General features: G+C 38.5%; 1 protein-coding gene across 25 annotated transcripts in view; it reads right to left on the bottom strand.

Moving 5' to 3' along the window:
* ARPP21 (cAMP regulated phosphoprotein 21) overlaps nucleotides 1–14790 on the bottom strand; it is a 194725-nt gene that overhangs the window by 76172 nt on the left and 103763 nt on the right. For 24 of the 25 annotated variants that reach the window (XM_064669533.1, XM_064669509.1, XM_064669473.1 and 21 more), the window contains one exon: nucleotides 221–329. The exons of the other annotated variant lie outside the window; for it this stretch is intronic. In XM_064669533.1, coding sequence (XP_064525603.1) covers nucleotides 221–329 — 109 coding nt within the window. The remainder of the gene's footprint in view (nucleotides 1–220; nucleotides 330–14790) is intronic. 25 annotated transcript variants of the gene reach the window in all.

Raw genomic sequence — 14790 nt, 5'->3', positions numbered from 1 at the left:
AGCAAGTCCTGCGCCAAGCAAACCACCCATGCAACCCCACACTGAAGCGGCTGAAGCGGCCACGCTGGGGCTTGATGCCACCCATGGTGGTACGTATGCCAAAGGAGGCAGGGAGAGGGCAGGGGAGGAGGAGAGCAACAACAAAAGAACAACAATAACATCAGTCAGCCCACCTTCAAAAACAGAACAAATTTCAGCAACTCTCGAACCGAGAACCAACCTGATTGTCTTCTTTATCAATACTAGAGTTATCTCGCTTCAAGATAAATCGCTTCTGGGATTCTTCACCTTTTTCATCTTTTAAATGTTCAGAAAACCTTTGCTCTGGTCTGCCAGCAAAGTAAAACATAGCAATAAAAAAATCTTTCTTTTGGTTTTGCTTTGATCTTTATTTCTCAGTGCTCTTTGTTTTCACAGAGGCATTCAGTGCAAAAGCAGTTAACATTTGCAGTCATGATGAGATGCTGCCCATAGCTGTCTGAGGCTGCTGTATCGCTGCTAACTGTTATTGCTATAAATAGCTTTTGTTGTTGTTGTGTAGCAAGGAATGGGAATCCAAAGTCTCAGTCACTGAAATATTTAGACTCTCCTCACTGTGACTGAAGGACAGGGAAAACAAATTACCATACTGAATGTTAATTTGCTTCCTTCAGTAGCTTGGACCTCCGGCAACACTGCCACTTAGTGAAGCCTGTCCATCTTTATAAGTAAGGAAAAAAATGGTAGAAATTTTAAAAAACAAAACACTCAAGAGTTTCCTCACTCCTAATAAGCAAAATCAGTAAAGGGAGGGACAGGTGATGTTTTGCTTAAACTAAACTTTACCTCATCAGCATTATGTGAGAAAAATTCTCCAGAACAATCATAAGAGTATCAATCAGTTCACTGATTTAAATTCATACAGACATTTTTTCATTTATTTTAAAAGCCAAGCCCCACTGGTTAAAAGCTCAACATTTTCAGGTTTGTAAGGTGGTTATGATGCTGTTCCATGTTCTCACCTTGTACAAAAAACAGAATCATATATCCCCTCACCCTGTGCAGAAAGAGAATTTTAAGAAGCAACTTTTGCAACTGAGCTGGTCACTGCCAATGCCTCGTAGCTGTCAATAAATAACATTCTGGCCTGCACCACTCCCAGAGCCAAACCTGTAATGTTTTCTGTTCAACCAACGTTGATAGAGTGACCAATGGCCTCACGTACTGAGCTAAGATTCATACACTACTATCACCCAACTGAGGGGCTGCTAATGCACAAACTGTTTTAAAAACAATAATACATCTATCAAGGAACACAAGCCTTATGCAACATGCTGAAAGAGCTGCCAACATCAGTACTGGTAGGAAGAGCTCATGTCTAGAGACCTACACAAACAGGACAACAAGCTTTCACTGGCATTAACGGAGCAATGGGAAAGAAATCAAAAGGTAGAATTTAAAGAAGTCAGTGATTTTGTAAATAGAAGTCCTCTACAAACTTTAAAACAAAAACCTCAGCCTCATCTTATTTCACTACAGAAAATTAAACCAAATGTGTAAATCAACCACTACTTTGTTGTTACAGCATTATGGATTTCAAATTAAAATAGAGCACATATTCATGCCATAATTGCAGTCCATATCAAATCATTGTCAGATGTGCAGAAAACATTTGTAATAAACTGTAAGAAATTCAATATTAACAGACACCAGCTATCCCGCCTCTTTTTCTCTGTTAATTTAGAGGATTCCCACTTCTGCTCACGATTTGCATTTTTGTGACAAAATGACAAAACATACGGTCCCCATTTCCACATAGTTTGACAATTCAATAAACCTCTGTCCACCATCCGTAGCTGCTAGGACTAACATATAGGGCCCAAGTCAGCAGACTCTCTGGATGCCCTACTAGCCTTCTTTTGGGAAAACCCAGAGGACCATGGCTCTCTGCATAATTTTCTAACCTAATGGGCCATTCATTATGTTTCCTTATAGAAAGGCTAAAAAGCCCCACTAATGGATTGCTTGGTGGGTTGCTCTCCCTTTGCTCCCATTAATGAGCACTATGCCTGCACAGCCAGAAATGAAGATTCATTCACTCAAATATTCTGCTTTGACAGAACTATCTGAGGATTGTTATTTTCTGGTTTTACATCCTAAAGCACAAACAAAATTTTTGCAATTGTACTATCAACGTAAAATTTAGAGGTGCAAATTATCTGCTGAACAACTAATAATCTATATACCAAGCATAATAAACAAATGAGATTTTAAAATGCTGAGAAAAAAATTAATCAAAAACTAGAAAGAAAAAAGCTTGAAAAAACAATTTGAAAAAAATGCCTCCTCCAACTATTAACTTATTTAAACAACAACATGATTTTCATACTTCATAATTCATTATTAAATCCCATTTTCACTTCATTTGCTAATTATAAAATGTTTCCACTTGCCATAAGAGAATAGGAGTAGCATGAGATCAAACCACAAGTCAAAGCTAATGATTCATTACGTGCCTGTTAATAAAATTAATCTCCAAGCCCAGTAGGTGATTAGTCTTCGGTTGTGAAAAGAAATTTGCTTGGGCAGAGAGACTCTGCGAATGTGCAGAGCACTACGAAGCACCGGGGTATTATCAGCACCATGAGAAGGTCCTCTCCTCCCAGTTGTCACTGCAGCTCTGGGTCACTGTTACCAGTGAGGCTGCAAAGAGCATGACCAGCTCAGTTAATAAGGATGCAAAGGCAGAGGGAAGGCTGTCAAGTGAGAAATAGGGTACCACAGCAACAAATTTCTTCAGGCACGCCAACCTGCAGGCCTCCCTCACACACTAAAAATCGTTAGTCAAAAGAAATGTAGACTATTTTAAAGATATCTCTGCAAAGCTTTGGGTCTGCTCCCCTGATGGAAGAGGAAGTCAGTGCAAGCTCTACATTCCCAGCTTTACAGTTCCCTGTAACAGTATTATGCATTTTCTGTAAGGAAGCAGAGACCTTGTGGTTATTCCAGGGAAATCTGTTACATTAGTTTATGAATTTGCAGGTCAATCTGCTTAAAAATGAAGAAATTAATATGCAATTTTGAGTAAGATGCAGTGTAGTGTCAATATGCTACAGAGTATATAATTACAGTAATACAGCAAATACAGTGAATTCATCTCATGTGAGTCCTAAATTATTAACTCTTCTGAGATTTTTTAGCTGATATTGCCAGTAGCAGCCAGTACAATATAAAAAATTGTGTTCATGCACGTAAGGAAGCGAATTTATCAGGATTATTTACTGGCATACATTAAGATTTACTGTAGTCAAAGCATGGTTTACAATTACTGTTACAAAGCCATTAAAAAGAATCAGGAACTTATTCACTATTGCCACACTGGATACCTAGGTTACATCTTCAAATCCTAACTAAACCTCAGCTTAATTTTAAAAAATGGGATTCCTCTTTTTGAAGAGACACTGAGAACTTCTGAAGACCTTACAGCTAACTCAAGTACTCTTCCCTATTTAGGGATCTTTCAAATAACAAACAAACAAAACCACAAACAAACAAACAAAAAAACCCCACTATAATTTGTGGGTTTACCGTGCCACCTCCATGTACTTGGTAACAGCCATGTGCAAGGAAAAGGGCATGCAAATGCACGTGTACAAGGAGTGCTGCCTACCTGTATGACAGGATTTCATTTAGCCCATTCAGTACTCCATTTATTCCCCATGTCTGGAATCAGGGCATCACTTGAGAATCTCAAGCCCTACTACTTCAGAAGAAACTTTTAGGTCAATAGGATTTTTGCAATTTGGGGACTCTACTGAGAAACCAAAAACCATGACCCAGTTACATCTTAAAGGCTCAGAAACCAACATTAAGGGAGGGGGAAAGCACACAGGCTAAAAAGACGTAAAGTCTGGGGTGTTTCTTTTTTTGTTTTGGTTTTATTTAATATAACCTTTTGATCATCCAGATTTTTATTGCTTGATAGTATGGGTGGAAGCAAAACATCTGTGCCCTGAAAATGCAGCTTCACAAAACCACAATCGCAGATGAACTCATTTCATATTTCCTAAAAGTTGCCAGGTACCTCAGTTAGTCATCTTTCTGGCAATGTGGTACAGAAGAAAACACACAGCACATTTCTTTCTTCCCTGTAAAGCTTTTCATCAGGCACTACAAAGGTTAAAGCCCAAGAGTTAGCGCTCTTGGGCACGCATACTCAGGCAGCTGCTTACCCCCCTTCTGGCCCCCCTTCTCTCTTCTTCAGGGAGCCAACTTCAGTAGGTGTCCTGCAGCACCCAAACATTTCACCATGAAAAGGTTCCCAAAACTCTCTGAGTACCTGCAAACTTCTGCAAAGTCTGCTCCCATCACCAAAAATCTTTGGAAACATTTTCCTAATCTGTTTTCTTCCACAGTGAAAAGAGATCACTTTCTGGCAAGTGATCAGTTTACCCAATGACCAGACACAATATGTAACAGGCATCATTAGTTCTACTATCCAGTTTTTTTCCTGATTCAGGAACATTTCTACATACTTCTGTGCAATATCAGGTCCAGACCTGGGGAGAGTACCCAGGTAAAATCTCACAGCAATTTTCTCATTTCTCGTGGCTGTGCTCCTTCTCAGGTAGCCAATGATCATTTCAACACTTTCAGTCTCATTTTTGTGTTGAGAGATCATTTGAAGATATGGGTGGAACTTATTTCTGTGCTTGGAATAATTTCATTGTGAGGGTGACCAAGCACTGGCACAGGTTGCCCAGACAGGTGGTGGAGTCTCTATCCTTGGTATGGTCCCAGATATCGTCTTGGGCAACTGGGTCCAGGTGGTGCTGCTTGAGCAGGGCTGGGTTGGACAAGTCAACCTCCAGAGATCCTTCCAACCTTAACCATGCTGTCATTTTTTGAAACACTGAGTCAGATATATAGTAACAAATCCATAGCAGAACAAACCTCCATCACTACCTTTTAGGTGGTCTTTGTGTCTGTTCTTTCTTTTGCAAGTTGGCCACTACCATTTGCCCTTCTGATTTTATAGTTCCTTAAAAGTCATCTGCAGCCCCTACTTAAGCAAGGCCCCAAAGGCACTTTTTTGAACTCATTGCTTACAGTGAAGTCTATATTTCAGAAATGGGAAATATGGAATAAGCAGCAAAATATTTCTGTGTGTCAAAAAGTAAAAAAAAAAAGGTTTTTGATAGCATTATGTGATTTTTTTTTCCTACTATCATTACAGTGATTTTAATGTGAGCTACTCCCATTCACTTGAGTTCTTCTCAATTTATCTCTGGATGACAGAAAGCAGAGTTCATGCCTCAGGCATATTTTTTTACATGGACTCTTTCAGGAGAATTCCCCATTACATGCTCATTTAATGCTTTTGATTCTGAGTCAACTCTTGTAAGTAGTAAGGAAAAAACCACAAACCCTAACTACCTTAACCAGGTATCCCCTATTTAATTAAATTACAGATTTTAAAAACATATTGCAAAATGGTAATAGCTATTAGGATACATGACTAAGGAAGGAACAGGGCATTTCCTTGAGTCTGCCAAGCCAACTAATGCAGTTTCATAGACCTCTATTTGGACAGGAGATAAGAAATGAAATACTGTGGGGAAAAAATCTGCACTCATTTAAAAATAAGCTAATTAGCTTATTAAAAATTACTGGCTAAAAATCAGGAAACACAGATACCACACCAAAAGGACAAATGGAAAGAGACAAGCATGAGCTCTGAATGTTACAGTTCTGCAGACTCAGTCACTGCATTAGCAGAGCACACAAACAGTCTGGTATTGTCAGGGCTGACTTATACACAGCACATAAATCTTTATTACGAGGCATATGTTTCTGACAGCACCACAGCACACAGGCTGTTGCAAGACGTCTTTCAGAAGAAGCAACAACCTCACCATGTGTGGAAAAGATGGGTTTGGCAGTACAGCACCTGATGTAGCTAAAAAATCTAGCAAGTGCCGTAGTGCATATCATCTGCAAAAGCCTCACAGGTAACAGCCAAGCAGCTGTCTGAAAGAACACAGTACAGGAATGCAAGTTCAAAAGGGGAGATCGCTGTGGTATGCAGGAGCCAAAAAAACTGAACTTTGCATTTGTGATCCAATGTTCATTTAAGGCACGTAACAGGGAACAGCATGTTAATATTCCTCTCCTGAATAAGTGGCAACACAAAGTCAAAAATAGGTAGGGTAATGGGGCTAAGGACAGGAAAAACAGCACCCAGGGTACTCGCAGAATCATCATCTGGCAAACAAAATGAATAACCAACAAAAATGATCTTACACAAGGATGCCATCAAGAGAGCAATGGGATGGTGGAAGCCAGAGAGAAGCACTGCTGCTGACAGGATTCAGAGAAGTTGTGAAGATTTAGGGCACTCTTATGCAGGTGTTCTGATGGTTTAACATTGTTTTCCTGTTATTTGCACTTGTCTTTAATTAAACTGACTGCTCAGTCCAACATCATGTTAGCCTCTATTCTGAAGGCATGCTGTGACACAGTATGGTTGCCTTTCTTGCTGTGCTAGTTTGTGAATACCTACTACATCTGCCTGCTGTGTGGTTTTTTTTGGTTTTAGGTTGAAGGCTCTCCTAGGACTCTGCATTACTACCCCAATAAAACTATGTAAGCATTACTGTCTCTTTGCTTTACCTCTAGGGCCAAAACTCTATTATTTGCACTACCAATGTCTGTTTTGATAATAGAGGCATAGGAATGTATTCTGAGAGTTTGAGAATTTACAGAACTTGGAAGCAAATATTATCATTGTCAAAAGCCCCCAACTTAATGAAAAAGGCAGAATTCCAGCCCTACAGGTTAAATTATTTGATTAAATTCTCTCAGAACAACGTTTTTCAAGAATGAGAGCCTGAAATTACACCCTTCAAATAGGTTTCGTGTATTTAAAGGCTGATGGATGCTAAAATACAGTTTCAAAAAGCTAGAGTGGGAATTTAAATACAGATAATTGTTAAAGCACAGTGCAGTTATATTATCACAACTTAATACTTAAAACCACTCAAAATGGCATTGCAAGCATTTGAAGGTAAATGCCTCATTAACAGATTGCTGCTTTTATCATATGAGTCACTAAGAACTTCTGAGATGATGGTAAAAGCACATTAAAAGCCTTAAAAAAAATCAACCCAGTACAAGACAGTTCTTCAAGGTGCTGTCTTCTCTGTGGCACAGGGGGAAAAACCCCTCAAATACCAAATGCTAAATTTTCCCCTGTTTAAGACTATAATTCTTTAATACTTTTTTCAGAGCAGCAGCTGGACTCTAAACGTGTTCTGCATTTATTATTAAACAGGGATGTGGAAAGTCACAAGGCATTCTCCCCCTCTAACTGAGGTTGACTTCAGCCCCCGACTTCAGTGGGGCTGGCACCAGTAGTGTTTCTTATTACAAAAATCCACGGTGAAGCTGAAGGCTACAGGATGCACGCTGAATCTTTTCCATGCCAAGTTGTTCTGTGTGTGGACCAAGCAGAGGGCAGAGGGCCAGTTCCTGAAGGATTTCAACCCATACGGTACTTAAAGAACCTGATTCAATGTTGAGGTACCATTACAAAACTCACGACCCTCATAAGCTTTCCTAAAACTTAATTCCAAAAAATCATCCTGTTTGAAGATCTGGATGCAAAAACATAGTACCTCTTGACTCCTTGAGTGTCTGCTTGAGTACAAACTTCAATATTTTGCCCAGTATTTTGGGGCCAGAAGATGGGCTTTGAAAACAGGGGAGAAGCCTACAAGCCAAGTCACGTGCAAATACCACCCCTTCTGCTAGATGGGGCAGAAACATTATGTCCTCTCTTAGGCAGGGACCATTTTAGGAGCTTCAAAGTGTCCTCCTGTGATCAAACTAAGATTATTTCTTTACTGAGGGACCTGCTTACCCTGCTTACTCTCCTCAATTGGATTTATTTCTTGATATTCAGGGTGCCTAAAAAGACTGAACATCTTGCACAGTGCCAATTTATTTCCAGCTAATAGAGGCTCAAAAGTGGTAGCATAGATTATTATGGAATTCATTAATATCTGATTTTAAGGATGGGGCATATTCTGTAAGTGGCTGAAAATTACAGTGTTGCATAACTGCTGTGATCTATTTAAAATTACAATTTTCTATTTCAGATGTTCAAAAATTAACAAGGAACAGAGAGAGAAAAAGGAAGCAAATTTAAGATTTGAAGTCTACTGATGAAGGCAAGATGGTTCACTAAAAGCCAATGAGCTAATGAAAAAACTATTATTTCTTGAAATGCCCCATGTATGCACATCAATTTCATAACAAATTCTTGTTCTGACTTCTGCTTTACACTCATGAATATTTTTGCCCTCTCCAGCAGGAAGACTCATGGATCAGAAGTCATCCTCTGAACAATCACTGGCCTAAAAAGGAGGTCCTGTTTTTAATAAACTGACAGAAACAGCCTCACAAGGCTACCCTGGAAACAGCAAGAAACAACTGACAAAGGCAAAGATTTCTCGAAACTCGTAATACTTTTCATATTTCTATGTGTCCTATTTCCTACATTAAAAATGAGGCATGCAACAGAAGAGCAAAAGGCAATCATAAAACCAGTTTGGATCACATCTAAAATTTACTTGCTCAACTATCGACACCTTATTTCTAAAATGCTCAGATTTAAATACATTTCTTCACCTACTACTGATGTACAGTTACCTCAGAGGAAAGCACAGGAGCCATCTCAGGCTTCCAGATCCCTCTCCAGTAATTTGAAAGTATAAATGACCAAATAGCATCTTGATTAATGAGCACTTTCCTACTACAGCTTGAACAAGCACAAGGATTAATTACTTATGCAAGAAAGAGCTTCCCTCAACCAAATTACCTACTTGCTATTCCAAAGCGTTCTCTTCCTGGGCAACCTCTCATCTCCCCACACACAGCAGGTGACAATAACCTTCCAGGTTTAACAAAACCTACACTATAAAGTGGTGTGATTGCAAAGATTAAAAAGATAAGAAATAGAGAAAAAAAGTACCATAAATGTCTTCTGATTAATGCTTAACTAATATTTCATTACAGTATAGAACAGCTGTAAAAAGCACATGTCCACCTTAATTATAAACAATTTAATTTTAATAAATTACATTAGATGAAAATTTAATATTGGAGCTATTAGAACTGGTTCATTAACCCTAACATCTCATTTAGAGAATAAGTAATTTCTATGAGTCCAGTATACAGCTTACACTGAAGTAAGAATGAAGCCAGTATTTAAGGGTCAAATTCAGCTCAAGGGTCAAATTCAGCTCAACTTCAAGTGTACCAAGTATTTATGTTTTTCCTTTTGTATCTTTCATGTAAAACAGTCTTATGACTAAAATGGCATAATACTTGCTGAGAAAAAAAGGCTGTCCAAATTCAACTATCATTACAATTAAGAAAATAAGCATTAAAAAAAAAGAAAAAGAAAGACTGGAACAAAAAAAAAAGCTCAGTCTCTGCAGGATGAGCATCAAGCAGCAAAATAATGAATGTGCACAACCTCAAATAATGCATTTATGGAAAGGTAGCAATTTTATGTCTGACACAAATGTTTGTAGCACAATAGTAAGATATTAATAAAATTTCTACCAGTTATTAGCACATGTACACCCTGAATTACTTCTCCAATCACCATGTGACTGGATAAAAGAAAAGCAATTATTCCATGTGGCTCTCTCCTGTGACAATAAGCTGAGGCATTGCAGAGAAAAAGTAGGCTCCAGCCACTGCTGGAGGCAGACATTTCCTGAACTTCAACTGAAAATGTCTAATTCCCTTTAATGCTTTTCTGAAGCATTTTTCGGGAAGTTCTCTCCTACTTCTCGGATGTGAAAGCCTTCTTCAGCTCTGGGCTGCAGTTCTGAGTGCAGTGAGAAAGGATAAAAAGGAAGTAAAGGCTAAAACATAAGCATGCCTATCAGGACACTGGGTTCTTAAAACCTAAAAATAATTGCTATTGCACTGAAAAACTAATCATGTTCCTAATTTAATGCCAGACTGAAATAAAGAAGTTATTTTTGTGTGAAAAAAGTCAAGAAATAAAATCCATGAAAACAAACATAATTTGTTACTTAAATGTTACATTACAATGTGGCTACATAAACTCATCGTTTTTATTATACATTATTCTTTTATTAATGTTCTTACTAAATTATTAGTCGCATAATGTATTAGTTCATCTTAAACCAGAACAAAACGTCTTGGTCAATTACAGTCACACAGTTTCTCCATTTTAGTTGCATACATCTATTATGCACCCTTTTATTTCTCTACACATTTGGAACAGACAATGTTGTAACACCAACTGAGCAACAGCAATTGTAAACCAGAGTGAAAGTCTGGATATTTCCAGTTTCTGTTTATTTCTTAATAGCCAAGGAGCAACCATTCTGTAGGGAAGACGAGAAAGAGTTAAATACAACAGGAAATGAAGGAATGGAGATGACTCCATAGTCCCTTGAAGAAAATAGTGCAAGAGTCTAATGAAAATAAAACCAGAAATAAGGGTGTTCATGTAAGTTTTCATGCATCATGTGGCTCACAAAAGCAATTCTGCTCTCATGAGATCATTGCTCTGTGTACACATGCGATAATTAAGAATAGCATAAGGTGCTTAAACACAGATGGAATAATACCATGCAGCAAACCATATGCCAGATAACTATTCTGGTTTACAACAGGGCAGGGAACAAAACTGTTCTTCAAATGCTCTGGCAAATATTAAATTGCTTTGACTGAGGTTTTACAAAAAAGATATTCGTGTTCAGGTATATATTTGTCACTGCTCTCTTATAGCTAAAATGTCCCATCTTTCCCATCAGCAAACAACCGCTTAAAGAAATTAAAGTCATTTACACTGAATACCTTATTCAGTCAAGGGGAAAGGCATACTTTTCTGCATGCTCCAAAGGCTGTAACATTTGGCATCTTAAGGAAGTCTTCTTGGCACTTCAGGCCTAGGGTAAAAAAAAAATTCTACAAACTATTCCTCATTGAAATTGCCACGTTCAGTGAATGCCATTTGACATGTTTGTAGGATCCTGTACCAAAGTTCAGATTCTTAAGTTGGTGAAATTGTCACAGTGCACCTCTACTAGCATAGGTGTTATCTATAGCAAGATCAGTCAGTGTATACACAACAGAAACCCAAAGAGAACTTTTCTTCTTTGCTTGTGATTCAAACCACCCTTACACAAAGGAGGCAGAATAATACAGATTATGTGTCAAACAAGAAGGCCTTGGAGGTTATTCAAAGTACAACCTGTACATTATGTCTCCTTCTGCTGATACAGTTCATCTCTAGATCATAAGGAACCCCTGTAATACACATAAGAGCTTAGCATTGCCTGAAGTTTTTTATGCACCTCAAAGACACTAAAACACCTTCCAACAGGGCCAACATGATGTTAAGAGAGTAGGAAGAAAACAAAGTATCACAAGGATTATAACTCACAATGTTCTTGAGGAAAAAAATTAGAATCGAGGATGTGAGAATTGGTATAAAGTTCATAATAGGTATGTTACACCCTCAGAACATATGAAAATGTCTAAACACAGCATATATATCATAAGCATCCCACCTGCTCATTCTGATGAGCCCTGCCACTCACGCTTATATAAAAAAGTACATGAATGCATGTGTGGGCTGTGGTACAGACTTGCTTGTCACATGGCTGATGATCTCAACCAAATGAAAATCCTTTTCATTTACCAAGTACACCAAATGCACTTCCCCTACATTTCTCCACCTATCTATAGATAATAAAATGAATGAATCTGATTGAACTGATACATCTAACAATATAAACAGTTCTGCAAAAAAACATGAAGTACTTCCAGTTGTTTGATAGGAATTATGAGGAATATACAGAATAGAAGGTGGCACACACACATTTTTTGGCTCCAAATAGGGATGCCCTGTCTAACACATCACCTCAATTCCAAACTTCTCTTTATATCATATTTCACTGTCTTAAGTTCCCCTTACATTTCTGTATATCTTTAGAAAGATGACAGGCAAATACAGATGACAGATATACATCAGAACAGTGACACAAGAGCATCATCTGAACAAAGCAGATATCTCATTTTAAGTAGTATTTGAGTTCTTTGACTATAAAAACAAAACAACAACAACAAAATTTCCTCCATTTTCTGATCAATTTTTTTTCATGTATGGTGCTGAGATTAAGATTTCAAAAATGGGATAATTTAGTTAGGCAGGACTTCGTAAGACATGAGACCATGAAAAATTATATATATATATTTTTTAAGTCATTCTCTTTTTTTTTTAACCTACTTTAAATTTCAAAAATTATATGAAAAGATAATTTGTTTTTAAGATCCACTATCCTGTAATAAGTGCTAGAGTACACAGACTTAACTTGATTAAGGTCAAAAACCACTTTGGTAGTTGAGGTCATCACCGTCTTTTAAAATTTCATTTCATAAAAAAAGCTTCAAGACAGGATGACTTGTTCACATTCCAATAAAATTAACAAAAAAAAGGCACTTTAGATTAAACTCTTCATTATAAATACTTTTGCAACTGCTAAATTGCCATTATTGTTTGACTGTATTTTTAAGAGAGATCTCATTGAGAGTTCATGAAAGCTACAGTATTGCACTCCCAGAGACTTAAGTCCTAATGAATTTTTACCATCATTTTTCTCCTCTCTGTAAAGCAGCACAGAGAATGACCAGAGAAGTCACAGCCCTCCTTCCAGCTGCAACCTCTTCAATAAGCACTTTCTCAAATCCCAAACCTCCATAAAGTAGGTACTTTACAGGCACAGGCACATAAAAGTGGATACACATTGCCCTAAGACAGCCACTTGATGAAAGGACTGAAAAGCCCCCATCTGGTCCATTCACACCCCAGTCCCCCATATGACAGATTGTACCACAGCACCTCTAAGGGAGCATTGGTACCAGATTTTTCCAAACAGCCTTTTCATCCCAAAACCATTAACTCTTTTGACACTTGTACCTCTGAGCACCTGCAGGCAGTGAGCACAGGAGGTCTCTGCTGAACAGAATAAACGCACCTCACTGCCTGGAGCCAGGGAAGAACCCATCACCCACAAGCCTAAGCAGAGATGTGACACGAACCCTCACTCAGCCAAAGCAGTATGCCACAAGGTGCTTATTCAAGCCCACGTGGCAACTCTGCAGAGTCATATGTTCTTCTCAAACAGGCACACGACCACAGAAGTCACAGACAGTACAGAATTTACGAATTCTTGAGTATGCAGGACCATTCTTCCCTCTCCACAGTATGCTGCTAAAGTACTTTAAAAACCACATGCCATAAAGAGATAATTTATTGCCAAAATGCAAATCTTCAGAACATCTGTCTGTGAGGCCTCTCCATAAATTCACATAAAGCTATCAAGGCTCAGGCTTACAGCACAGCATAACCACGCTGAACAGTGTTTCAGACACTCTTCAGATTCTTCAGTATTCTGGATACTGTCCAAGTAGTAATTAATAGAGTCAACACATTCCCAGTATTTGGTGTTGATTCTGAACCACACAAAACTGTCTCCTCTGAGAGTAGTGAAATGCAGAACACATGAAATCACATCAGACTCTTTCAGATGTGGAACTTACACAATATTTGCTGCGGATAATAAAATCTCATCAGCCCTTATTCATGCTAGATAATAACAAGCTATTTTCTGTCAGAGTCAGGGACATTTAAAAAAAAAAAAACATGCCATCTCCTCCAGTTATGAAAAGAAAGAGCCACTTCTACAAAGCTTTATTTTATGGCAATATCCAAATAATGTAAATAACACACTGGAAGCACCACAAGGCATTATGAGCTTCACATAATCCAGTTACCTACCACCAAATCACTGAAGAGGGAAGAAAACTGCAGCTTCTGTGATGCTTACAAAACAGCTGTGTTACTCACAGTCAACAGAGGGGCAAAGCCCTGTGTTTATTTCTGGAAGATCTAGACAGGAATGGTATCAGAACCAATTTTTCTGGCCTCACCTCCAGTTTGCAAGACCGAAGCTGAAAGGGCCATTCGATCCGTTATACCCTGCAACATCCGGCCCGGTGAGCCTGCCCACAAGGATGCCAGTTCATGCCTGGCAAATAGGCTTGCTTGCTCACTCCCACCATGTATGAAGCCACAGTTTCACCAGAGCACGTGGATAAAGCTTTGACTGTTGAAGAAGGCTTCAGTGTCCTCTCCAGAAGCGCTGTGCAAGCATTTCCAACAGCACCTCCAGTGCTGCCTATCTCTGAGACGATGGGTCACACAACAGAGCAAGGCATTTACAGATATTAATGTGATAGTATTCTATTGTCAAGTCAACCAGCAGAAGGCAATGCTGTGAGGAAAGATCTGTAGCAGTTGGTACGCTACAGCAGTGACACAGATGTGAACTGAAAAGGGAGAACTGTAAAGAGAGAGGAATGCCTAAAAAGCATTCAAATACGACTGAATGTGTTTTGTTTAAGAGGAGACTAAATTTTTCCTTATTTACACCTCAAAACTGAACACCAGTTTGCTGCATATCCAGCTTTTTCTTATTCAAATATAGCACTTGTGCAAGGGCAGGTATTACCAGACCCTGAGGCTAAGCCTTCTCAGCCTGAGTGTTTTATTGAACTACTGTAATTCTCTTGACTTCTGAAAATCGAATCTTTAAAAACATTAATACCCCAGTGCTGTTTTACAGAATCCCAAGTATCTCAAGGATAGCCCATGAAAAGGATCTAAAATAAATTGTGCATGATCTTAAATTTACTTCA

Source organism: Pseudopipra pipra, chromosome 1, assembly GCF_036250125.1.
Source record: "Pseudopipra pipra isolate bDixPip1 chromosome 1, bDixPip1.hap1, whole genome shotgun sequence".
NCBI lineage: Eukaryota > Metazoa > Chordata > Aves > Passeriformes > Pipridae > Pseudopipra > Pseudopipra pipra.
This window is presented reverse-complemented; position numbering and strand designations above follow the sequence as displayed.